Genomic DNA, 27,614 nt, shown 5'->3' with positions numbered 1-27,614 from the left:
TTTATTCTTATTAAATATTGCTGAAACGAAAAACATGTACAACACACACTTATGAAGATATTTGGGTTGTTCAATAATAATTAGTATTAAGACTACATGGTCTGTTACTTTGGACTAAGTACTTCAGGGCTATTTCATGACTCATGACCATGGCAAAAACTGCTGGAAAAAGGCTAGAATCTTCGAATTTGTTAAAAATATCCTAATTCCCTCTGTATAGTGATGACGACACACGTTGCGTTCGTAAATGAAGGAAGGGTCGCTATGACCTTGAAGTGCCTATTTTAAAGTGATAGTAAAGCGAGAGAATGTACTTTAATTTTCGTAATACATACATGAATGTTACAAGTAATGGCCACCCAAACAAATGATGCTTTCAGATTTCCCTAGGAAATCTTTAAGAGTACTCCGGATCCACTCATAGATAGCCTCTCAGGGCAGTTCCTTGTTTATGGCGAATCATCGACCATGCAGATTTCTCCTTCGTGTTATTAAAACATGCATAGCATTACGCAACACTTCCTGGAACATTATGACACACTGCTGTTTATGCAGGTCAATGCGCATGAGCACAAATTTTACGCATTTTTAGATCGTTATACAGTAATGTGGGCACAGCTTTTATGCCAATACCCATTTCATGTTGTATATCATCAAACGTAATGCTTTGATTTGCAATACCAAGTTGGGCAGTTGGTGCACTGCAGCTGCTGTACGCCTTACTAATTTACAACTATCCATTTCCTTTTACTATAGTTTTATTTCTCATGTTGTAGTTTCTAATCCAGTTAAATACGGAGCTTCACCCAGGAATTTACTCACCACATGATGCCATTAGTCACCTGTAAGTTTGTATACTCCTGACTGTCCTTCTTTCCAAGAAGCCATGCAGTCCACTTTTGACCATATGCATCCCTCCACTGCACCAAGTATACATTTGTTCACGGTCTTGCTTTGTATCTTGCTTCACATTATGGCTCCATACTACTTTTCCACTAGGACTAAATAGGCCATCTTACTATAGAGAGTTGAATATCCACTACCAATCTGAAAAAAAAAAAAAAAAAAAAAAAATTACCTCGACGTTCGGCAACATACTAACCATTGCACATAATAAACTGAGGATGGACTTTACTCTGGAGTTCAAGGAAAAATGTTCCTTGGAAGATTGTTTTCAATGCTACACATAGAAGAGTCTCATCTCATCCTGAGTATAAGGATGTAACTGTGTGAAAACATTTGAAGGAAAAACTTTCATGAAAATACGAGATTAAGATAGATGGACGACCGACTTCCATAGCGCAGAGGCAGCAAGCGTGTTTAAGTCTTAATTTTTAATCGCGATCGAAAATCTTTGATAACAAATGTAGGGGACAAATTTTTATATCTTTTATCATAAAATTTTGCAACACGAGGAGGAACTTCCTGTATTTTAAACGTTTCTTACGTTTTGATTTTTTACCTAATTCATGATTTGAAAACCCACTTACAAGAAATGCTGTTTGCAGTTTTTATCTTATCACCCTCTGTTTCTTTAAAAACGCTTAAATAATCATCCAATTTAAAATATATATAAATTGAAATTTTAGTCCTGAAAATTTCACATTAGTGTAAAACCTGCATCAAAATATGCATCAAGTTTTACACTTGAGTTTTACCATCAGTCCTCGTGTTATTTTTCAGAAATTTGGTTCCCTAAATACATTAGTGACCTGGATAGATGTACGCATGTTTTATCTAAATTTGAACCGGATCTCGACAGCAGTCATCCGGTAAGTACTCTTATCTTTTTTATTTTGCATGAGTTAACTCATTTAATATGTATCTTTCCTTTCGGAAGTTCTTAGAAGCAATGAAAAGTTATTGCATATTTATATATCAAATAACTGTCATCTCTTACAAAAACGATCAAATATCGATAAATTTAAAGAACACCAGAATTAATTCAGCTGCTTTTTACCATTCTCATTAAACTTCCGAAGACCTAAAGCTGCTTAATTCAAATAAATCTTCTGCACTTCGTAACTCCGCAAATAAAATAAATTTATAAAAATCTATGCATACTGTTTCCTACCAACCTACGGAAAAGTAACAAAAATTTCAGAAACAAACTTTGTCAAAAATTTGCTAATGTTGCCTAATATCAAATGCAAAGAACATAGATCTAAATAACATAGCAAGTTAAATTATTAGGAATTATAAACTCAAACCAAACTAACAACTAAAACGAAGAAGAAAAGTAAAATGCTGTAAAGGAAATCATCATTTTACGAACCAATAAGGCAGTGGAAGTTGTGTATGTATTAATGTGCGGCTTGAAGCTCAAAATAAGCATTGCATTAAAATCATACAGCTCAAAATATGATGTTCCGTTAAAATCATAAAATTACCTGAGGTAAAATATTTAAATTTACCAAACAAAAGTATATATATATATATATATATATATATATATATATATATATATAAAGATCCAACATGACAAAAGAAAATTTCCAAATAATTTTTAAAAAAGTAATTTTTTGAAACACAAATATATGATGTGACTACACTATTTGTCCTATTCTGTTTGTTGCTCATGACTCATTGAAGGCTTAAAATAGCTTAAATTTTTAAAGTTTCTTTTGTATAATACTTATATATCTATTTCTGCGCCTTGCGTTTCATGAAGAAATTATATGGACAAAAGATTGACTCTTGTAATTTCTGCTCAAACATTTCTATTTTTAAATTTTTATTTGCCGTACAAAAAATTTATTTCGTATACATATGTGCTTACTTTTCTGATGATGCAAATTATAAAATCTGTAGATAATTTGTAAAAAATCATTAAGTAATGTATTAAAAATAATAGTTAAAAAATTGTTACTGAAAATATGTGCTACTACCCATAATGAAGAAAAATTCTCAAATCCATATATATGTAGGAATTTAGAATTTTACTATGTGAAGCATTTAATTAGTTTTAGCTGTCTCTTTTAGGCTCCTTTTTATTCATTAAGAATTACCCCGAGATCTCCTAGGAAGAATAAGTGCAAGTTATCGAACTTAGAAATCCGAAGACTTATATGATATCTGCTCTCAAAATTTGCATTCAAATGTTTGGATAAAATATGCAGATGGTATCCGAGTGTGTATAACAGTTTTCAATTTCTACTTAAATATTTGAATTTCCAACACATTTCATTTTCGGAACAATGTTTCTGGGCTTACCATGAACGGTTTAATTCTGGAACAAAATGTGACGTTTTATCAAAGATATTATATATGTCATTTCATACAAAATCATTGTCTTTATTACAGTGCGGGTAATATTCATATTAAAAAATAATAATAATGAACAAGTAATGAGAGTACAAATCGAACTTTTTTGAGCATTACTTAGAATTTATGAATTTATTTGCCGAAGATGTATAAATCAGAAACTATTTTATGAGCCCGAATTTTTGCAAATTAAGGCCAGCTTTTATTGAGCTGTTGAAATTTCTGTCATGCTTTATATTTAAATCACAGATTAAAAAATAGTTATAAGTTTTAAAAATATGGATATTTTAATAGAAACGGTATCTTATTAATTTTATTAAAGAAATTTGTTCTCTTTTATAAGCTTTTATTTGTATTTAATCCACTCTTGGCGTTTCATTGTGGGTGGAATTATGTCATCGAATTTTAACCTACTTCCTGATAATTACCGAGTTTAAATTTTGTATAAAGTTTGTTTGTCGATAAAAATGCAATGTGGTAAGCAAATTTTTCAAACTTCCATTTAGAGTTTTCTTTATTTAAAATTTAAACTAATTTTCGCACTTACCTTCGTTTAACGAACAAAGGAAGCATGTCAGAATTTTGCAATTTGCACCATCGAAAAAGCGGAAAAAGTCTTTTCAGTCAGTGTTTTATCAGAATTGTAACTTAATTCCTAAACTTTTGGCGAATTTTTGAAAATCACTCAATTTTTACACCATTTGACGTTTATGATTTTAAAATTTCAGCATTCAAATTACGAACTGAACAATTTTCTACATTTTTTTTTTAAATGTGCAGCAGTCTAAAGCAGACGAAGGGAAAAAAAAAACTTTTTGAGTTTTCCATCTTGGCACACTTAATAACGAATTGGTCATATTCATTTTCTCAGTTTAGTTTCAAGCAAAATGCTTATTAATTAACACTGTTAATTATATCTAATTTTCCAAACTGAATATTGAAAGCGATTTCTTCATGCTCTGAATGGCGCTCGCTTATTTTCCTTAATTTCTTTATTTCATAACTTTCTTATAATTTACCGCTTGTGTTTTAATAATAACTAAAATTTCATCATTGATAACGTGAAATTGAGACTAAAAAACACAAAATACAATTAAAAAAAGTTTTCTTTTTATAATAAATACGCTTTTATCTAAAATGGGTATGATAATTAATTCACTAAAAGGAGAAAAATAATTTATCATTAAGAAGAATAATAGATTAAATAATTTTATCGACATAATTTATCTGCAATTTTATATAGCGAATAATAAACGCTTGCGGTGCCTAAATGAAAATCTTTTAATTTAATTGCACTCTCAAATTTATAAGCCATTATCTTTTTTAATTTATCATGGGAACGCTTTTATCATTCGCGGTATTAAATTACAGATGAATTCTGTAAATGTAAATGTTTAATCTATTATTCCCATTTAACTATATGGTAACTTATTTTTCTCCTTTAATGCATTAATTGTTCTATTCATTCCTCATAAAAGCTGATTTTGATTGCGTGGCTTTTTAATAAATTTGGTTGGGAAGACAAAAATAGGATTTTTAGAACTTGAACTTGGACAGCTATAAGTAATGCATCTGTATATACTGTATTCACCAAAGGCCTCACGCGACCTTTATTTTCGCAACTGTTGTGCGTAAGCATATACTTTCATCTATAAAAATGTTTCAAATGGCACAAATATTGACATTTTAAAATTAAAAATTAAATTGATAAAATAACGAAATCTAACTTTTTAAGGATTTTCCTAGTCCCTATCTAATTATATTTAGGAAAATTTCGCACCTATGATAAGAAATAAAGCACAGAAAGGAAATGATTAATTAAAAAGCAGAAAGAAATAGGAACTAAGTTATGTTTTGCTGAATATTTTAACGAACTTTTGGTGAATATTTGCATGAATATTTTAATGAGCGGTAAGTGTCCTGAAGTTACGTAACTTTATAAAACAAGTTTTTTGAAAAGTTTTTCTTTACACATAAGAGTTGTTTCTGTACTTTTGTAGGGCTTATATTTATTTTAACTAAAATTTATTTTAAGTTTAAACTATCTTTCCTGTCAAGCCTTACTTTCCCCTGGAACTGCCAATGCCAGAGTATGTAAATTTTAGTAGAACGCGCAAGGATTCAAATTATCAGCGGAAGTATTCTGAGTTAAATAGAATGGAAACGAGTTCGAGGTGTGCTGTTCTTACTTCACGAGCGCGGAGGTAGTTAGCCAGAAATTGAAGAACCCCGCGTTTCGGGCTGTGTGCTTGCCTCGGAGAATTGTTAATCGTTCAACGTGATATTCAAAGTTTGCTGAATTAGCAGCGGTATTGTAAAACGCGGTGAGGTTAGTTACGTTTAGAGAGCCTCGTAGTTAGAGTCTTGTTATTATTTCTTTTCAGGTTCTTATTTTTATTTTACCGCCCGGTCGGCGTAGTTTGTGAGCGTCAAGAGCACGCAATTGTAATTTCTTAAGTTGAATAAAAAGGGAATTTAACCCTTAGCAAGACTTTGTCTAAATTCCAGTTTCAACAGTCACCTCTTGGTTGCGTGCAGGTTGGAGGCGCGCAACTCTACATTGGCGCCCGAACACTTGTCGAACTGAAATGGCCGAAAATCGGATGGAAGCCGCGGGACAACACCAAGAAATGGCAAGCGAATTGGAAGGATTTGGATACCTGGTCCAGACTTTGAGAGCGTCAATCAAGCCAAACGTCAATTTCGACGGAAAACATTCGGTGGCGATATTTCTAGAAGGCCTAGAAAATCACTTTCAGCTCTACCCTGTGCCTGAAAGACAAAAAGTTGCCATCGCCACATCAGCACTAAGAGGACAGGCCGCGCTATGGTGGAAAAACATAGGCAAATTTTTATTAGGGGAATTTGGAAGCCAGACATATACATTTGAAAATTTCAAAAAAAAAAACCGTTAGTAAAGGCCTTCCCCATAGTGAAAGATCGAGCAAGGCTAGAAGCCGAACTATATAGTTTCTATCAACGGGATATAGAAGAGTTGACGGACTTTATTCTGCGAAAAATTAAGCCGACGGATATGCTGTATGGGAAGAAACCCGACGCGGAGATTATTGAAATAATCTTACCAAGATTGTTACCTGCTGTTCAAGACTACTTCGAAATTAGAAACCCAAGCACATTGCAGGAGCTCTTCGAATTGACGGTGAAGTTTCAAAATCGCAGAATAGCGGAAAAAGCTAGAGGGGCAACGTATTCTCAAAGTACCCGAAGGAAATCTTCAAATGAGCAGACCAGAAAGGCAAACCGCTCTTATAGGGGAAAGAGCTATCAAGCTAACTCATCGATAAAACATCCGCGTACCCAGAAGGCAGAAGTTGAAAAGAAAGCTTTAAACGAGTAGAGGGGCCTGTGAAAGCGAGGGTCCAGACCCCGGAAGTTTTAAAAAAGCCCTCAAAAAGACATTTAAATACGGTCATCGTAAAAAACTCACATCTACCAATTATACAAGTCCTGGTTGGCGATGTACCAGTAGAAGCCCTCATCGATACAGGAGCAGAAGGTAATTTTATGAGCGAAACATTCTTCAAAAAGAATTTTTATAGGTTACGATTATTTAAAAACAAAAATACGGAAATTATAGCGGCGCAAGGAAAACCTGTCACTGCATCGGGAAATTATCATTAAACATACAGGTAAAAGATGAAAGCCGCAAAGTATTAATTTTTGTAGTGAAGAATCTGCAAAATCCTCTTATTTTAGGTATGGAGTTTTTAAGGGCCGCGAGGGCCAAACTGAATTTTCAAGACAGTTCTGTTGTGCTGGAGATGGACCAGAGGGTGGTGGAACCTGTGGAACAACCACAAGTTGACCTTAGCCATTTGAATGACCATGAAAGTCAAGCCATCCAGCAAGCGGTGAGTAATTTTTCAAACTTGTTTTCAGAAAAGCCTGGTAGCTGTCAAATAGTTACGCATGAGATACAGTTAACTGCCGAAAAACCTTGTAGGACTAAACCGTATCGTTATGACAAACAAAAAGACCTAATCATCGAAGAACATATTCAGGAGATGTTAAAGAATAAAATAATAACGCCCATAAATAGTGAGTACGCGAGTCCAGTCGTACTATGTAGGAAAAAGAACGAGTTTCCTCCTTCGGATAAAAGGGCTTGGAGGTTTGCTATCGATTACAGAAAACTGAATAGTATTACTAAATTCCCAGTTTACCCTTTGCCGGTTATAGAGGAAATTATTAGAAAGATCAAATCTACTAGATATATGACTACTTTGGACTTAACGTCTGGCTACTATCAAATAGCTATGAAACCCGAAGACATACATAAAACCGCGTTTATAACAAAATCGGGCACTTATGCATTTTTACGCATGCCCTTTGGGTTGTGTGGGGCTCTATCAACATTCCAGAGAGCTATGGACATTGTTCTAAAGCCTGTCCTAGGAAAATCGACTTTAATCTATCTAGATGATATAATTATAACGAGTAGTACGTTGAAACAACATATTAAAGATCTAGAAGAAGTTTTTAAATTATTAAAAGAGGCCGGTCTTACAATTAACGCCTCAAAATGCAAGTTCGCAACTAAAGAACTTAAATATCTCGGTTATAAAATTTCGCAAAAGGGTATAGAAACGCAAGATTCAAAAATAAAAGCAATCAAGAATTTCCCACCGCCCAACACCGCCAAGAAACTTTCTTCTTTCCGTGGGTTATGTTCTTACTATCGGGCTTTCATAAAAGATTTCGATAATATTGTTGAACCACTGTTAGTAATTAAAAGAAAGAAAAGTAAATTTACGTGTACAGCGTAAGCAAATACCGCATTTGAAAGATTAATAGAAGCGCTCATCAATGGCCCTGTTTTGAAATTCCCGGAGGGGGACGAAAACCTGGAAATGCAGCAGATGCGTCGGACTATGCGGTGGGTGCGGTTCTTATGCAAAATAGCCATCCTCTGGAATTTTTTAGTAAAACGTTGAATCAGACACAAAGGAATTATACAGCTACAGAGAGAGAAACATTAGCAGTATTAATGGCTGTACACAAATTTCGAGTTTATTTCGGCAAAGCGCCAGTAACAGTCTTTTCGCATCATGCGGCTGTTGGTAGACTTTACTCGGGGAAAACACCTAACGCCCAGGTTAATAAGATGGGCTTTAAAACTCCAAGAATATAATCTCAGAATAAAATATAAACCGGGTAAGGAAAACAATGTAGCTGACGCACTTTCTCGTATAAAACTGGACGATGAAAGAAATGAACTTAAATGCGCTGTGTTGACTTCAAAAATTTTAGATTCTAGAGATACGATTATCACTGAACTGAAAGCTGATCCTGAATTTGGAAGTATCTATGCATATTTGAAAGACCCCGAAAGCTTTGAGCACACAGATATCGATGCGATAAGAAATAGAGCAGAAAACTATGAAATAATAGATAATTTATTATTTTATACGAAAACAACAAACGAAAATCTCGAGTACAAACCAGTCGTCCCAGCCTCGCTTCGATTAAGCATTTTGAAGGAATTACACGACGCGAAAACAGCGGGTCATTTAGGGGTCAGAAAGACTTTAAAAAGGGTACGCGATGCGGTATATTTCCCGCAATTATACAAAATAGTAACTGCGTATGTCAGGTCCTGCAATCAATGTCAGTTAATAAATGATATTAATTACAGCCCGGCCGGGTACTTAAATAGCATTCGCGCTACATTTCCGAATGAAATTTTAGGCATAGATCTTCTTGGTCCCTTCCCCCAGAGCGAGTTAAATAAAAATCGTTTTCTTTTAGTAATTGTAGATCACTTTTCAAAATGGACAGAAATTGTTCCACTTAAACGCGCGTCAGCCAAAACAGTCGCAGATGCATTCTTACACAGATACATTTTAAAATACGGTGCACCGATAAAAGTCATTAGCGATAACGGTAAACAATTCATTAGTCAAATATTTGAAAACATATGCACTGGACTTGGCATACGCCATATCAAAATGGTTCCGTATAGACCACAGGCAAACATAGCAGAATAAGTTATTAAAAACATTGTAAAAATAATTCGCAGTTACGTTAGCACACATCACAAGCGCTGGGATGGCTACATAAATGAATTAGCTTATGCATTAAGAACGGCAAATCACGATACTACGGGAAAAACCCCAGCAGAATTATTTTTAGGCCGAAAGTTAATTACGCCTTTAGATAAATTATTCTTTGTGCAACAAAGAGAGCAAGAGTTTAAACAGAAAGATGTGCAAAAACTTATTGATCAGGCGCTTAAAAGCTCGGATACGGCAAGAAATAAGCAAAAAATATATTACGATAGAAAACGCCGTGAAGCAGATTTTAAAGTTGGGGATAAAGTATTGAAGCGGAAATTTTCTTTATCAAGTGCCCCAGACAATTTTACTGCAAAGTTAGCTCCAAAATTTGACGGCCCCTATGTAATTCAGGAAATCAAAGGAGTCGTATTATACCTTAAGAACGAGAGAGGGGAAATCTGTAAAGCAAGTCCCGACCAGGTGAAAAAATACTATAATCAAAATGATTTTGAAATCCTTAAAAGTTTCTTGCAGGACTCAAGCCTAAAAGAAGTAGAAGGTCCAGAAATAACGACAACCGTTCCACCACCCAAGAACCAGAGAACTGAAGAGAGACCTAGCCCTTCTACAACCCAGGCGACGGTACCGAAAAGAAAAAACGAAAATTTTCAGACTCCAGCATTTAAGAAAAACAAGAATGCAAAGCCACCGCGTAAAGGAACCTTGGTAAAGAAGAAAACACCACCTACAACTTATCGCAGTATAAATTATACATCAAGGAGAACGCTCCCAGGGCCAGAGAGTCAGGTGCAAACAAGGCCGCCGTTCCGGAAACTAAAAAGACAGCAGGAGGAACGAAAAGACCAGCAACAACAGAAGAAATTCAAGAAGGACTCCAGACCGGAGGACGTCAAGACCAGCCGTCCAAGGGAAAAACGAAAAAGACAGCAACCCGACGATTGCTACGACGATTGCCAAGAGGCCAGCATGCAGAGGACGCAAAAGAAAAACTAATGTGGACGACACTCGGAGGTCAGTAAGGAGAAGATTGACGTCCATGAAACCTATAACGTGGGAACAGTTTTTCCAGAAAAGAATGACGGAGTTTCAATCATCGAAAACTCAAAGATAAGTTAAAATCTTCTATAATTTTTTTCTTCTTTTGTTCCGAAATGTTATGCGTAAGTACGAAGTTCTATGTTTTGACGAAAGTCAATATGTCTCGGTTGAGACTTAGTTTTGTTTTACTTTATTTAGCTAAGGCAAAAGTATTATTTTCTTTAAGTACAAAATCTAGGAACAAGCATTTTCTGTTGGTCGAAAGACTAATTCTGTTATGTTAAAGCCAAAATTTGGCCGAAGATAAAAATAACTTCGTATTCTTGTATTAATAAGAATTTTAGTTTCAGTGCCGCCAGCTTGGCGAAGAATGAGTAAAGTAAAAATTTATTTTCTCTTATTCATTTTATTGTAAATTGTAAAAATCATATGTATTAAAATTTTGTAAATATACGTAAATACTTAAAAGTTATGTAAAAGTAGAATTTAGTCTAGAAGCATAAAATTTTAGATGCTAAAAGTAAATGCTTAAAAGCAATGAATTCGAATTTAAGTATTAAACTGTAGATAAAATCATGCTTTAGAGCGAAAGCCTGCATGTCTAAAGATGAATGAGGGGGAAGTTAGAATGAATGTGTTTTGTAGGGTTCTCCACCTACACTTGAATATTAAAAGTGTTAAAGTAGCTCATTGAGTTGTAGAATGTCGAGTAAGGTGTGTCTATTTGGTCGTTGAATTCTAACAAATCATGGTGGTTAGGGGAAGTGTTGTAAGACTAAAACACGAATATTTCCGTTTGACACCACACATGGTGGAGAGCCAGGGTAAAGTTAAATTAATGTTTGAATAATTGAATGAATGTGAATTAAGCAGTAACTAAGGAACACGAATCGTTTAAAAACAAAAATTTATTCAGTGTCAAGAAAGTGTAAATTATAATGTATTTAGAAAGATACTGATACTTATTCCTTCCAGATGCTGGAAGGAAAAGAACAAGATTGATTGCTGAAGTCCAGGAAAGGTTCCTGTAAGAAGAGATGGTAAAATGATGTATCTACAGAAATTTATTCTAATTTTTGAGAAAACAGTTTGTTTTATGTAAACGAGGCTCTTGAATTTTAGTTCAGAATGTGGAAACTTTTCAACAGGCCGTTTCTAGGACCTACTTCCAAGTTTACCAAATTCTGGCAGCGGCAAATGTAGGGTTTATATTTATTTTAACTAACATTTATTTTAAGTTTAAACTATCTTTCCTGTCAAGCCTTACTTTCCCCTGGAACTGCCAATGCCAGAGTATGTAAATTTTAGTAGAACGCGCAAGGATTCAAATTATCAGCGGAAGTATTCTGAGTTAAATAGAATGGAAACGAGTTCGAGGTGTGCTGTTCTTACTTCACGAGCGCGGAGGTAGTTAGCCAGAAATTGAAGAACCCCGCGTTTCGGGCTGTGTGCTTGCCTCGGAGAATTGTTAATCGTTCAACGTGATATTCAAAGTTTGCTGAATTAGCAGCGGTATTGTAAAACGCGGTGAGGTTAGTTACGTTTAGAGAGCCTCGTAGTTAGAGTCTTGTTATTATTTCTTTTCAGGTTCTTATTTTTATTTTACCGCCGGGTCGGCGTAGTTTGTGAGCGTCAAGAGCACGCAATTGTAATTTCTTAAGTTGAATAAAAAGGGACTTAAACCCTTAGCAAGACTTTGTCTAAATTCCAGTTTCAACAGTCACCTCTTGGTTGCGTGCAGGTTGGAGGCGCGCAACTCTACACTTTAAAAATGTCTTTCATTTACATTATTTCACAAAATTAAATATAAGTTCACTTTTTTCCCTTTCTTTTCTCCTATATTGTTCACTGTTTATATTTATAATTAATTCCGAATTTCAGTAATGTAATGTCAGTAATCAATTGATATACCACACTTGTTGTTCAGCATTTTTCTTTTAATCCATTCAAAAAAGCCTCGAACACAGTACATCTTAAATCGATAATCGTCACCACCCATAACCATTGTCTATAAAACAACTACCTTCACAGAAGACTAAAATCTTCTGGACAACATAAATTTCGTCTCATACAAGATCATTGCCTTTATTATAATGCGGGTAACATCCGTGTTAAGAGGCGAAGAAGATTCGTGGGAATTGGCTTCAGATTTGTCCATCAATACACTTTAGAGTTTTGAAAAGCAATTACCTTAAGCTAGTTGATTAATCTTAGTTACGATGGTATATAAAAGTAACCAAAAAACGTTTTTGCTGAGTTTCCTGGATATAATTTAATATATAGAATACGAACATGTCTTTTGGGATTTGAAACAACAACGGCTGCAAGAGAGGCAAAAGTTTAAGAATACTGATTGACGAATTCAAGCAGAGAAGGGTATAAGGAATTACTTACAGTGAGTACTTTAACGTTTTCTTATTCTGTAAAGACGGAGCTCAAATCTCAAAAGTCTCAGAGTCTGTTTTATAGGAAAATAGGATAATGCTTTTTATCTCTTCTCTAATAGCTAAATGCATCCATCATACATAAATTAATGTAAAAGAATGTACAAGTGATTGAAAAGTCTCAGACGTAAAATAAGAAAGTAACATTTGCGGGTATAATTTACAAATTGCAGAACATAAAATTTTTATTACTAATGTTTATTGTTTTACATCGAACAAATGCAACATCAAACCACGTCCTTACAACTTAACGTTCGCAATGGCAAATCTCTTCAGTGAAGCATGCGCGTGTGCATTCTACTATGATTGAGGCCACTGCGTGGAGCACTTGTACACAGTACCATAGTAACGTTTCTCATTAGGTTTTGAAATACATGCAAATGATTTGTATAGGCCTTTCTTTTAAGATTCCCCCAAAGAAAAGCAAATCTGTGGCTGATAAACCAAGTGAATAAAGGAGCCATAATCTTTTTGGAATGATTATGGCTCCTTTAAACCTTCCGAAAAACCCAAGGAAAAAGTGCTTAGTTTCACTGGGTGTGAATAGCGGCGCCATCTTGCTGGAATAAACACTTATATTCATCGACTTCGAGAAACGCAATAAGCTGTGTAATTATGTCTTTGTACATTGACCAGTTAAGTATCGCTCAGCGATAAAAAAAACAACAAAATATTATTCAACAATGAAAATTAATTTCTTCTGGGAAAACGACATGTCCACTTAGCAACACGATTAGAGCTATGCAGAAGATATAATATAACCGTTAGACGAAACATGACGTGTATACTAATTGTTAATATTCCAACAATGCCGTTTAGCAACAGTTGGTATAATTATTTCAATTGCAATTAAATTTATTTAAAACGCTTATTTTATATCTGCAACCTTTCAATCATCCTGTATAAGGAATCTAGGTATGTGATTAGCAATGAGGTACTTGCATTTATCATGACGATTCACAACTTCATGGTGAAAGATTGCAACCTCACAAATTTTATTTCAAAATAAACTGGTAATTTAATTTTTAGTATCAGTCAACGAGCACTAGCATATTTCCTTACCTCTAGAGGATTCATTTACAAAGTTAGAGTCAATATTTCACTCTGCTTAAAATACAAACATAAAATAATTAGTCAGATTTGTAGTATTTACCAATTAAAAGACTTAATAAGGTTATCTGCGGTATGACTTGCTAGAAAATTCAAGCAAGACTTTCAGTATCCACTCTCGACTGGGTTTTTGAGCCCAATATTCCACGACAAGCGGTTCCATTTCCCAATTTTTACAGTTCCTAAAACGCGATTAACCATTCTTACTTGAAACTGGACTGCTATCTGGCTGAGTGCATATTTCATAAAGTCGCTAAAAATTTATTATTATTATTATTATTTAAAAAAAAAACTTTTGTATCTATTTTTATATTCAATTTAGGGATTTAATGATGTCGTTTACCGAACTCGAAGAAGAGAAATTGCACAAATCGCCTTTGATTATAAACAGTAAGTAATTAAGCAATGATGTTATATATGTTTCCTACCTGCTGTCTTATCTAATTATATCTTCATATTGTGATGTACGTTCCTATAATTATAATATCGTCGCTTCATTTGTAGGGTTTTTATGTTTATTAAACAGTTATCTCATCATTTTACCTTTACTTTGACTCTTACTTCCTTCGGCTTCCACTAGAATGCAAATTAATTTATTTAACAAATGGCGTACTTAAGTTCGAGAAAAAGAGAGCTTTTAGTAGCATTCGCTGACCATCTCGCCACTATTTCTTCCAACCACTGAATTACTTGAATCGGTTGTCCGTAATTGTTCGCGTAAGTTTCAAAACCGGTGTCAAAGACTGTGGACGTGTTAGGCCTTGTAAATTTAATACTTGAATTTTACTTAAACTTTTCTTTCTATTATTCCCGCATGCCTCTTAGCTTTTGTGTAGTTTTTTCGCTCACGAACTTAAGATTTTCTTTTATGTTGACGTTAACGTTACGGAAAGATTAAGATAGTGAAATAAGTCGTCTCGCTGTCTTGCACGGATTTAGAAACTAACTTTTAAAGTAGTTAGGATCCGTACACATTAGACTAGAATATAGAAATAAAGTTACTAATGTAGCTAATGTTAAAATATTTCAGAAAAACTAAAGTTAAAATATTTCATAAAATAATGAAGAGATATGGCACATTTTCTCGGAAATAATAAGATCTGGGATATTGGTTAATGGACGTACGGAGCCACTGATGTTAGAAAAACGAACTGTGATTGCTTAGTATTGTTATTTGAAAGTTATTGTACCTCATATAAGTGATTTTTGTAGTTCTTCTGAAAAATTATTTATTTTCATGATTAACAATGTTCATTGCCTCGCCTGTATTGTGTTGCTGATTTGCTGCAATAAGACTGAATACATAGCGTAATATTCTCGATGTAAGTTCTATACAAAATGTATGATATATTTCCAATGTGTAAAGTAAATAAGAACTAGCTATTTTTAGAAAGTCCTCCATTAAAATAATTTTAGGTGGATAATCCTTATGTGCTTTTCCGCAACTCATTGAACAAACATATGCATGGTATGATCCTGGAAGGTGCCTTTGCAGAAACAATCCCCAACCGTTAAGGATTTTAAGTTTTACAAACATTTATTTTATTTTAAAACTTTGCTATCCTCTCTTATTTTCCGTTTCCGGTCATAATAAAAGCGATTAGTTTTGTTTATGCAAATGAGCTTGCAAACTGTTAAGTATTTGAGATATGGCTTTTAGCCAAAAGAGAGAGTTAGAGAGAGACTTCTTGCTGCCTTACCACGCGCGTGCTTTTCAGTCAGTTTCTGCCTGCCTTTAAGATCAGAACTTAATTCTCGCTGATACTTGAACACGTATTGTAGTTTCCTGCATTCTGCTCACTATATACGTGGAGTTAAAAGGCCAATCTTCGCGTTACTAGCCTTGTAAAGTATCTAAGTTTAATTCTTATTTAGTTAAGTTAGTTTTACTTCTTACTCGTATTTTCTATGTTTTAGACCCTAAGTGCTGGTCTTTGTATCCCGAAGTGCGGGAACGGCTGTAAACTGTGAGAAATAAAGGGTAATTTAACCCTTCTCATTCTTGTCGTATCTTCTACACACACGAGCATAGTTTCAGTAAGCTCCCTGCTCCTATTCAGGATTTGCAGATGTTTTTCCAAAGGCTATAAAAAGAACGTAAGTCCTGACAACCGAATGGGAAAATATGCCTTAGGCTCTTCTCGGATCTTTAATCTTATTAAAATCATAAACCTCCGATATTCCACTGCAATTAAGCGTGGACAACTATCACATTAAATTTTCGAATAAACCTTATTCCTCGTTTTTAGCACATTTTGCTTTTTTTTAATTGATGGCCAAACATGGTATGTTTTCCTTCTGTATCGCTTTTTCCCCCTCCGTTAAAAGCAAAACATATACTTCATTCGTACATAGTATTTATGTTACATTTGCCCTTACCTTGTGTTAAAATATTTTCAAAAACATCCTCTCATAGCCTTTCAAAACATTTATCATTGCCTTTAAATATATTTCATCCTCAGTTTATAGACACACGCACTTCTCAGAAAACAAAATCAAATTGCTTAAAACTATTGTTTTCCTTACAATCTACTTATTTGTCGAGTGCTGGATGTATTATGTCAATAATGCTCAAACTTATTCCTTTTGTAAGTAAATTAAAGGCTTTAAGAAATATTTTATTAATTATGAAATTTGTTCGTCCTATTTTTCAATTCACTTATTAAACACCTTTTGTCTTCTTTGGCCTTTTAACGAAATGCTATGGCTTTCAATATATCGAAATCATTTCCTTCATCTCTTCATTAAAAATAATTTTTTTCTTGCAATTATAAACAGCAAAGTTCTTTCTCTTTCTACTGCTCTGTTCTCAGTTTTATTAACTGTTATCATGTCGAACGGTATAAGATTTGAATTTGTCTTTTAATTTAAGTTATATGTTATTTCTAGAAAATGAGAAGTTTTGTTGAGAAAATATTGTGACAATTTTTAGCTAAATATTTTACACATCAGAGAACCTAGACTTATTTATAACGCGTTGTTAATGCAAAGCCTTAAATTTTCGATTTATGAATAGATTTCCATGAAATGAAGAAATCTGTAGTTTTTCTGAACTTTACAACACACTTAATATTTCATTTTCAGAAAATAATAAAAAACAAGTGTCTAAATTAGCGGACAAAAATTTCTTGAATTAATCGCATATTTCCTTTCTAGTTACCCTTCTTTATTTTTTAACCTCTAATTTATTTATTTGTTGCTTTTTTCCGATACCTGCAAAACTCAAATTCTATGCCTGAAATATTTTTATTTAGTTGGTTTGATTTAGGCAAAGCACACAAGGGCTATCTGCTTAAAGGGATGGATACTTTCGTGCAGGACATGTGCAATGCAAATATGGCTCATATTTTAGTTGCACATGAGAATAAGGAAAAGGCAGTGAAACGCCCTTGCAACCAGCGTCTTCGCTGGGATTGGAACGCGGTTCTGTATCTCCTTACATTCCGCAAATAAAATTATTTCTTTTTACGACTTAACCGCTCTTAAAAAGCCAGAGAACACATTAAGCGGGTCAAAGAACCCACGTGGCTTGCGAGTCACAGAATGGTCATGCCTCCTGAGTTAGTGTTTTTGAAGTTCTCCGAATATAACAAAAAAGTTTACCTTTCATTGTGATTTGCAAATAAAAAATGCCTGCGACTTCCTTCACATTAGGGAGTTAAGTTAAATAAATATTTAACACAAACAAATGTAGGAAATAGCATTTCTTTAATTTGAATTTATTCTCTCTCCACCTAAAATGTAGATATTGAATCACTTGCCAATAGCAGCAGGGATTCCCTGTTTGTTGAAGGTAAAGCAGGCTACAGCAGCCACCCAGAATTTTGCGTACTGGGACATTCTCTAGGAATTCACTATAGTTTAATATCATACTCTTCCAAAGATAGATTGCAATAACTCTATTGATGATGAACATCTTTGGTATCCTTGGATCACCCTTAGACCATTCTTGGAATCTCTTTTGATGACCGTCCATTCATAAGATTCATGTCCTACTTTTTTAAAGATGAGTTCTGGTGATTCTTTTGATTCTCACCCATCAGCACCAACGAGCTAACAACAGGTAACCTTTTGGAGTGATTATTTTCACGTTATAGGTTAAGCCAGTAATGTAACGCTTAAGTGAACACATGAATTTAGTTTTTGTGAGAAATTATATTTGCACTATCTTCACTCAAGATAGCGAAGGAGATGAACTATCAAAGATAATTTTGCAAAGGCATCTTCTCAAACTAAATCGAAAGTGAAATGACGTACAACCTTAACTCGTTTTATGTACTTCTAACATAGTACACTTTTATTCTTTGTATGCTTTAGACTTCATGGCACTAACCGACTCATTTTATTGCAGCAATTCTGCATTAAACCAACGGATCGGTGCCACGTAGTAAACAATATTTCCTCGTTTGGTATCTCTGTGCAATATTCTGTTAATTCTTGCAATGTTTTAAATTAACTTTTCACTATTACATTGAGATTGCTTCCTATCAGAATCGTAAAATTGCTTCTAAGTGTTCTGTGGCATAAACTATACAGTCAATTCCAGATTAGCTGAGGGCGGAGAAACCAAGCCTTGTCTAAGTAAAATCAGATTTCTTTATTGCACAGGGTTAGAAAAAATGACTATTATAAACTATCATTTACGTAAGCAAAGAAATTTATTCTCCATATTAAAATGCCTGAAAATGGCAGTAAATTGTTAATAAGATTTTTCTGTCCCTTAAAATATTAGTTTTTCCTCTTCGCCCAGTTTTTACTTCCTCGCACGAAGTAAAGGAAATATTGCAACCACGCAAAAATTTCAAATATCATATTTCAAGAGAAATATCCATTTTGATCCTTGCCGAATCAATTTGGACAGTTTTTTTGCGCTACATCTGTACGTACGGACAGAATAAATGACTGCTTTTCCCCGGATTGTGAAACAAACTTCAAATGTGTTTAAAAGAGATTTTTTCGTGACATCTGTACGCATGTATGTATGTAGGTATACATATACGTAATATGCATGTATCTCGCATAACTCAAAAACGATTAGCCGTAGAATTTTGAAATTTTGTATATGGGACTGCGCACCTCTCTTTTTTATTACGGCCAATAGAACCGAATGTATATACATATCTAAATCTATCTATATATATATATCTATATCTATGCATTATATATGTATACCCACTCCCTTACCCGACTTAAAAGTCCTTACCCGGCCTTTAATTTCGCAGTCTTTGGTAGCAGTCATTTATACTTCCAATTAAAGAAGTGTTTTAAAAGACGAAAATATTCTTGTTTTGGCGAGTCAAATTTTAAAAAATAATTAATTTTGGGCAAACAACAAAATCTAACTCTTAAAGCGGCCTCCCAGTTCCCATACTTATGATTTGGAAAGTTTTATATTCGTTATAAAAAAAAAATAAAATTAGAAGTTTGACTCCCGTGCGACCAAAATTGACCGGGATAATTGATTTCAAAATTTGAACATTTTTATGTCGTTTTCAACTTGAGGGATTGGTTAGTTAAATTTGTATAATTTGACGAAATAAGTGCAAATGAAGGGCAACAAATGCGAGCAACCGTGATTTTAAGTTAACCATGGAGCTCGTTCGCTCTATTATCTCGACTAATCTGGAGTCCACAGTGCTTAAGTTTTCAACAGCCTATTACTTTTTTAATTTTCTTCTTTTATTAATATTTTTCTTGTAATAAATATATCCTTTTACAGAATGTTATAATATTTCTTAAACAGAAAATATTTAATTCACTGATAATACATTCAACCGTTTAACATACTGATTTTAAATTCTCCCAATATTTCAATTTTTTTTACTGATATTATGCAGAAATGGGGATACTAACAATTTTACCAATGCGTCGAATGAATGGCAAATGAAATAAAAAATGATGCACATCTCTTATTTTAAATCAAAAGATGAAAATATTTAATCTGAAAAGGAATAATAAATCGAATGCCAGTACACTTCGAAAACTAAGCGGTTGTCTCAAACACTTAACTAGATTCTGAACGAGAGGAAAAGTTCTCGAATGAAATTTAAAAGAGCTATTGCAGTGAGTACATAAATAATGTGTAGAGACATTAGGGATTTTTTTAAAGCAAGAGATATGAAAAATGAGCAACACCTTAGCCGGGAATCGAACCACCGACCTCTAGAATACGCACCCAGCGTGCAGACCACTACACCACGAAAGCACGCTAAGAAGGCGGAAGACATATCTTATATACTCCCCCCTTTTAAAGGGCGGCTGGGGTTTTAGGGGACCCAATCGCCAAATCCTGGGTGTGAAAAAGCCTCATCCACCACCCTTTTAGTTCGGTCGCCAGAGTATTAGTAGAGTACACTACAAAGGTATGCATATATGTATGTAAGTCGGTAGATTGATCTTTTTAACTCTGCTTTTAGGTCGAGGGGAAGCGTACCAGCTAAAACCTAAAGTGCTGCGGTTGAGGTAGTGATATAGGCACTGGTGATTTCTAGCAGGATTACTCGCTGTATTTGTTGAAGTTTTTGACATATTCTTGCTGTTCCAGTCATCCAGACTGAGCAGCCGTAGAGGATCATGCGTTCAACTGCATTTAGGTATAGGTGTTTTAACAGGCGCCCCTTTTGGCTCCACTTGTGTGTGATTATCCTGTTTAGTTTATTGATGATTCGATGCGTGTTATCTCGGACTTCCGAAAGATGCGAAACCCACGTGAGTTTCTTATCAAGCGTGAATCCGAGGTATTTAATGGTATCCTGACGTCGCAGTGGATGCCCTTCCCACTTTATGCGTGGTGCGATGTCCTGCGATGGAGGACGGTATACCGTGATTAGCATAAATCTTGAGTCACTGCCTATCGCAAGCACTATAATCTCCGGAGAGCTGAAAATTTCCAGAACTGGGAGATTTGAGTGCGATATAATCACTGCAGTTTTTGCGTCTATTCGAGAGTTCCTATATTTTGTGGGTAACCCATGCAATTTGTTCTGTACTGTGTACGGTTCCTGAATGCACGCTACTTTGAGTTGGTCGTTCTGTTCAAAATTTATCTTTAAGTTGTCTGTTGCACTCCTGGAGTGCTTAAGATTAATCTGGATTATTTGGATACTATCCATAATATGTTCGTTGTTTTAGTCGTTGGGGCTCTTTTAGGTAGCATGGGCATTTCTTATCTTGGCTATCATGTTGAACATTGAGGTCTGTATTATATCGTTTACTCACCTTTGTGCAATTGACACATCTGACTGTTTTTTAGTCAGAATTTGTCTTCTTGTGGTCTGTGGAGATGCATCAGGCACATACTTTATCTTCCTTGCAATATTTCGCTGGGTGGTTATACCCAAGCCATTTGACACCTTGCAAAACCTTTATAAACTCCCTTACGTTGTTTCTTGTCCATTGTATGTTCAACTTCCTCGTTTTCATAAGGATCTTGAAAGCTACCGGGTCTATAGATAGAACCCAGTGCTGTTCAAAGCGGGCTTTCATGGCGAACAGGACCTCTGCTTCACTTCTAATTCTTTATTAATATTCTCGTTGACATTATACACTATTATTCTGGGGTTTCTTTTTTGTGGATGTTTCGTCTTTCCAACGTCCTTCAGCTTCCGATTTTCATTTATGGCCTCTTCAAGTATAGCTATTTCTCCATTTTTCGTAACTTCTACTAGGAGCCCTCCTTTGTTAACTCTTTTTTTTTATATTCTTGATACCTACTTTGAGTTCCCCTGGATCTATGTACTTCGCCAGCTTCTCCTTTATCTCGTCGGATGTGCCACCGTCAGTCTTAGGATAGACTAGTACATGCTCTGTTTCTTGTTGTTTTCTTGATAGTGATCGTCTAGATCTAGAACTCCTTCTCGATGGCCGTCGAGATCTTGCGACTTCTGCATAAGACGGCTTTTGAGTGGCAACTATTCCTTGGATGTATGTCTCTAGATTCTTAGTTTGTTCAATTTGTCCTTCCAAATTGGCTATTTTGTAACTCTGCCTCGAGACTATTCTTAACATATGGTTAAAGAAACCTCATATCTTTTTTGTCACTTTTGTTGAAATGCTGTCTCTATTTAGATATCTAATTAGGTTAGTATAGCACTCTGAAGCCTCCTGATACTCTGTACTGTCATCTACCGAAGTTATATCAACGTCTAGCTGTCGTGTACTATCCCGTTTTACCTTCGATATCAGAAGAATTATGATGGAAAATGAGTATACAATCAATTATCCAATGAAAGACATCTCGTCACAACACAAACAGTTTAATAGTACAAGTCTATTTACAAGTCTAATTAAGTGTTAGTTTTAGCTTTGACACCTCAAAGGAATACTCAGAGCATAAATGGCATAAAATATTACTCATCAGTTTTTAAATACTCATGAAAAACATCTCAAAAAGTCATTATTCGCATTACTTAAAACGAAAGTAAACAATAGAACAAACTCGAAAACGTAGATGTAAAAACTCAACTGTTGCCAATCGCGATTTACAAAATTACATCAAAATAAAGATAATAATCAGGTAGAGGTTCAACTTCACATCCTCCCACCTAAGTTAATATTTTTACCTCAAAAATTTAACTTACCAAAAAAAAAAAAAAATTGTGAATATTTTATAAGTTACAAAAAGAAAATTATAAGTAGTTCATAAGTCCAGTCTCTTAGGTACTTTCATTGTACGACCTGCTCTAGTCTTTTGAATCTGAGGTTCAAGTTCACACACGTTATCAAAGGAAGAATTGGCACAGGTTTCACCTCCCACCTTCGCGGTTGAAAATTTCTCAATAATGGAATCATCGTTGGAAACTTCAAGTGGATACAATCTTTGAATTGGTCTTAACAAGTGTCCATTAGCTGTTTTAAGCTTGACAAGTCTTGTAATTCCATCTTTTCCTGGAAGAATCTGAATTATTTTACCTAATGGCCAATTGATTCGCTTGGTGTTATCACTTCCTATCAATACAATATCACCAATATTCACTTTCACAGATTTTTTGTTTCCTGCTTTTTGAACAAGTGCTCCTAAATATTCAGACCTAAACCTGTTTCTCAAATACTTTTGCAAGTTTTCTCTATATTTGACTCGCTTATTAAGACTTTTATGCCCAATGTCATCAAGATCTGGAACACCATTTATTTGATTATCTTGCAGAAATCGAGATGGATTTAAAGGCATTAAAGTAGCATCACTTTCAGTTACATATGTCAATGGACGGGAATTAGTAACTGCTTCACAGTCACAGAGAGTCGTGTTCATTTCTTCAGAAGTTAGCGAAGCTCTTCCTAATACTCGTCTCAGCAATTTCTTAAGAATTCCTATCAATCTCTCCCACCAGCCTTCCCACCAGGAGGCAGTTGGTGGGTTGAACTTCCACTGAATTGGTGGTATAGATGTGTCTTCAGTGATTTGCTTCCAGTTTAAGTCTTGAAGTACATTTGAAGCACCAACAAAATTGATTCCGTTGTCACAGTATATGATTCTGCTCCGTCCTCTATGAGCTATAAATCTTCTAAGAGCTAGTAGAAAACTCAGTAGACATCGATTCAACCAACTCTAAATGGACTGCCCTATAAATGGCGCAGGTGAATAAACAAATCCAAGATTTCTTGTTGCTTTCAGGATTACTGGTCCCGCAAGATCAACTCCACAGATTTCAAATACAGCTGCTTCTCGTAATCTATCTTCTGGAGGAGCCCCAGTACAAGTTTCTAGGTTCTTTGCAGAAAATCTTCTACACACGGTGCATCGATTGATGATAGATCTCACAGTTTTACGAGCATTCAGAATCCAAAATCTCTCTCGTAGAATATTTATTAAAATTTGAGTACCAGCATGTGCATTTTTCTCATGATAGTATCGCACTAGTCTCTTGACAACCTCATGATTGGATGGAAGAATAGCTGGCGTTTTAAAGTCTTCTGTATCCTCACGAAAGGTAAGTTTAGTTTTTAGTCTGAGGATTCCACTTTGATCCTTGAATACTCCTAAAGTTCTTAATTTCTCATCCTTTTCATTCACAAAGCAATCTTCTTGAACCATTTTGATCAATAACTTCTCAGCCTCAAAAATTTCATCAGAATCAAGGTTTCCTGCTTTCTCACTGTTTTTTCAGTTCAACAATTAGAGGTGAATCTTAGGATCCAGGCAATTAGATTAACTATCCTTTTGTATTGGGAAAAATATATGTAATACCAGTCTCTCTTGGTAACCAAGCATGAAGAAACTAAACATTTAGTTACAGAAGAAACTATGCTCTTTTTCTTTTCTCTAACAATCTCAGTCTCATCTAAATTTAAGTCACCTTTAGGCCAATCTTCTTCAGGCAAGTAAAGCCAACTTGGACGTAACCACCACTGAGATTTCAATAAGGAGAGAGCTGAACAACCTCTACTCGGAAGATCAGCTGGATTCATGCAACCAGGAATATGTCTCCAAGAATCTTTATTTGTTAGTCTTCTTATTTCCTTCACCCTATTCTGGACAAATACACTCCAGGCTTCTTCTCTCGTTATCCATGCTAAAACAGTAGAAGAATCAGTCCAGAAGTAAACTTCTTCACTCTGTATCTCAGACAAAATTGAGGACGAAAGGCGAGACGCTATAGTAGCTGCAAGTAATTCTAATCTCGCGATAGTAGTTTCTTCTTTTCCAGTTGATGTAACTCTACTCCTGGCTTGTATCAGTTGTACTTTAGAAGAATCAAAAGTTTTTATACGAATGAAAGCAGCCACGGCATAAGCATGCTTACTGGCATCACAGAAAATATGTACTGAAGTATTTTCACTCGTACTCCTTGAACCAAAATATCTTGGAAAATGGATCTTTTCCAGGTAGTCAATATCTTTCAACCATTTTAAAAATGTAATTCTCGTACAGGTATCAACTTCTTCATCCCATGTTATCTTCTGCTTCCAAGTTTCTTGAAGAAATAACTTAGGGATAAGGATAACAGGACAAGATATACCAAGAGGATCAAAAAATCTATGAGCTGTAGATAAGATTAAGCGCTTAGTCATTTTTTTAAAACATAACTCTTTTATACTACCAGTATTTATTCTTAGAGTGTCAGATTTTTTATTCCATATTAAACCGAGCACATTTGTATTATCAGGTTCAATGTTCCGCCTTACTTTCTTTGGGAACATGCAAGGATCTGACTCGGAACAGGGAGCTTACTAAAGCTATGTTCAATAAATGTGGGAAGTAGACAAGATACATAGGAAGGGTATACAAAACCCTTTATTTTTCACTCTTTACAATAATTTCCGTACTTCGGAATACAGAGACCAACTACTTGTGGTCTGAACGTAAGAATATAAAAATATTTAACTAAACTCTAACTTAACTTTGGAATAATAAACAAGGGCCTACGTGGAAGATTGGCCGTATATTAACAGGAAGCCGTATGTAGTACAGAGAACTGTTAACACTACAATACGTTTAAAATTATCAAGAGGATTAAACCTCTGGCCTGGAAGGCAACCAGCAACCGAGTAAAACTGCTAAGTAAGCGGCCTGCTTAGACTAACTCCTTCCTCTCTCTCGCTTGGCAAAAAGCCACAACTTAAGTACTTGGCGTTCGCCAGACAAATTTGCATAAATAAGTTAAAGCTTTTAATTCTGGCCGGAAGTAGAAAATAAGAAGTGATAGTAAAGATTTAAAATAAAAATAAACGTTAGTAAAACTTAAGATCCTTACAGTATCAGCAGAAGCATCAGCATTAATATCATTGAACTCCCACCCTCTAAGCTCAAAATTTCTCTCAGCCATTACCTCAGTTGATACACTAATAAAATGATTGAGTTCTTCTTCCTTTTTAACACAACTGACACAATTGTCAACATAAAAACTATGCATAAGTTTTTGAATGACACCTTTCGTATATAAGGATTCACCGGTTTCTATTTTCTCTAAAACAGTTTGTAGGTGAAGCTGAATAGTAGAGTTTAGAAGAAAAGGGCTACTTGCTACACCAAAAACTATACGGCAGTGCCTGTACACTTTCAGTTGACCATCACTATCAAGCCATAAGAACCGCAAAAAGTCTCTATCAGTAGGTGAAACACTTATTTGAAGAAAGGTTCTTCGTATATCAGCAATAACACCAATCTTTTCTTTTCGAAAGCGTGTTAAAATACTCGGAAGCTGTTCTATTAGATTGGGCCTTTTTCTAAGCAGTCATTAAGACTAGGAAATCCCTTTACTTTGGCCGAAGCATCAAATACCGGTCGGAGTTTTGTAGTGCTATTCTTTTTGATAACTTCTCAATGAGGAAGGTAAAGATCTTGCCCTTGATAATTTTTATCAGCCTCTTCTAGCCATTCCTCGAAAACATCTCCATAAGCTTCATAATTGGACTCGATTTTAAGACGTTTAACAGTTTTGTTCAGTCTTCTCTCGGCTAAGTCAAAATAATCTGTTAGTGGTGGATGATATTCCAACCAGGGCAAATCAACCTCGAAACGATCATCGACTATACGAACTGTATTTAGAAAATGTAACCGAGCAGCTTCTTGTAGTTCAGTCTGGTTTCTCTTGACTGATGGGTCAGTGATCCCAAGTGTGTCCAAAGTCCATAGATCTGTTATGGTCTCCACAGATAACATAGATAACAAGGGTGTAACTAAGAACGATGATGAAAACTCACTTTTCGAAGTATTCGGCATTCGTCCCATAACTGACCATCCAAATTTGGTATCAATAGCTACGAGACCACAAGGCAACTCACGACGACCACCTGTCATGAGTTTTCCAGCTACGTCAGCCCCAATAAGAATCTCAATAGGATTTTAACAATCATCCACAATATTTATATTACAGGCTGCTAACTCTTTCAGACAAAGCTTGTTGACAGTAGGTGGCACTGACTTACAAATAATTTGTTGACTAAGAACTTTAAAGTTGCAATTATATTTCCCATGCACACTCGATAAATATAAAGTGTATACATCATGCTTGCCTTCAAACATGTATACTCTGAGTCCTTCCCTCCAAATAAAGAGTGTTGTAAATATGAACAACTCTGAGGTTCATAGTTCATTTCTTTAGCTGTACTTCTTAATAAATATGATCGCTGTGAAGCAGCATCGATAATAGCTCTTGCGACGCGTTTTTTCCCATTACTTCTAATTATAACTTTGAATGTTTGAAGCATTACGTCCGGAGTAGAAGATAAATTTGAAAGAACTTGATCCACTTCAGCACTAATCTCAGTTTTCTTTTCAACTTCAGGTGATTCTTCGTTTTTTTGACATAGTTATTTGGTGCATCTTTCTACACAGAAGAATATGGTGTTTTTTACCACAACACAAGCAACCAACTTTCAAGTTACAATCCTTGACTGAATGTCCAGATTTCAAACATAAAAAACACTTGTGAGATTGTTGAACCAGTGACTCCCTCTGCCTTAAAGGTATTTTTTTTTACTTTTAGACAGTCTCCAGAAAAATGTGAATTAGAACAGGATATGCACTGTTTTAATACTTGGTCTACACTGTTTTAATAATTAAGGTCTGTTGCACTAGGTATATTTGAAAACTTTCTACTCTTACATTTGTTCTCTATTACCTTTTTCTCATATAAAAGATTATGTTTTACTTCTGCTTTTGGTTTCGATGTGTTGAAACTTTGAGAGGCTAAAAATTGCGTTCTTCAGCTTCGACTTCGGCTTGTAAAAATTCTAAAATGCATTCTAAATCACTTTTCTCAATTATAGTTTTACTTTC

At 34.9% G+C, this 27,614-nt stretch overlaps 1 protein-coding gene and 1 long non-coding RNA gene across 3 annotated transcripts in view; one reads left to right on the top strand and one right to left on the bottom strand.

Moving 5' to 3' along the window:
- Positions 1-27,614, top strand: part of LOC118183488 (tyrosine 3-monooxygenase-like) — a 125,300-nt gene that overhangs the window by 25,196 nt on the left and 72,490 nt on the right. For both annotated transcript variants that reach the window (XM_085817346.1, XM_085817347.1), the window contains exons 5-6: positions 1,684-1,772; positions 14,217-14,284. In XM_085817346.1, the coding sequence (XP_085673472.1) occupies positions 1,684-1,772; positions 14,217-14,284 (157 nt within the window). The remainder of the gene's footprint in view (positions 1-1,683; positions 1,773-14,216; positions 14,285-27,614) is intronic.
- The window catches only part of LOC146997321 (uncharacterized), a 93,939-nt gene continuing 66,623 nt past the window's right edge, over positions 299-27,614 (bottom strand). Inside the window, exon 2 of the long non-coding RNA XR_015041334.1 lies at positions 299-1,047. This is a non-coding gene — a long non-coding RNA (uncharacterized LOC146997321). The remainder of the gene's footprint in view (positions 1,048-27,614) is intronic.

This window comes from Stegodyphus dumicola, chromosome 5 (genome assembly GCF_044657685.1).
Source record: "Stegodyphus dumicola isolate Sdum_Otavi_A_Nest chromosome 5, ASM4465768v1".
Lineage (NCBI taxonomy): Eukaryota > Metazoa > Arthropoda > Arachnida > Araneae > Eresidae > Stegodyphus > Stegodyphus dumicola.
The sequence above is the reverse complement of the archived record's forward strand: the minus strand, read 5'-3'. Positions and strand labels throughout refer to the sequence as shown.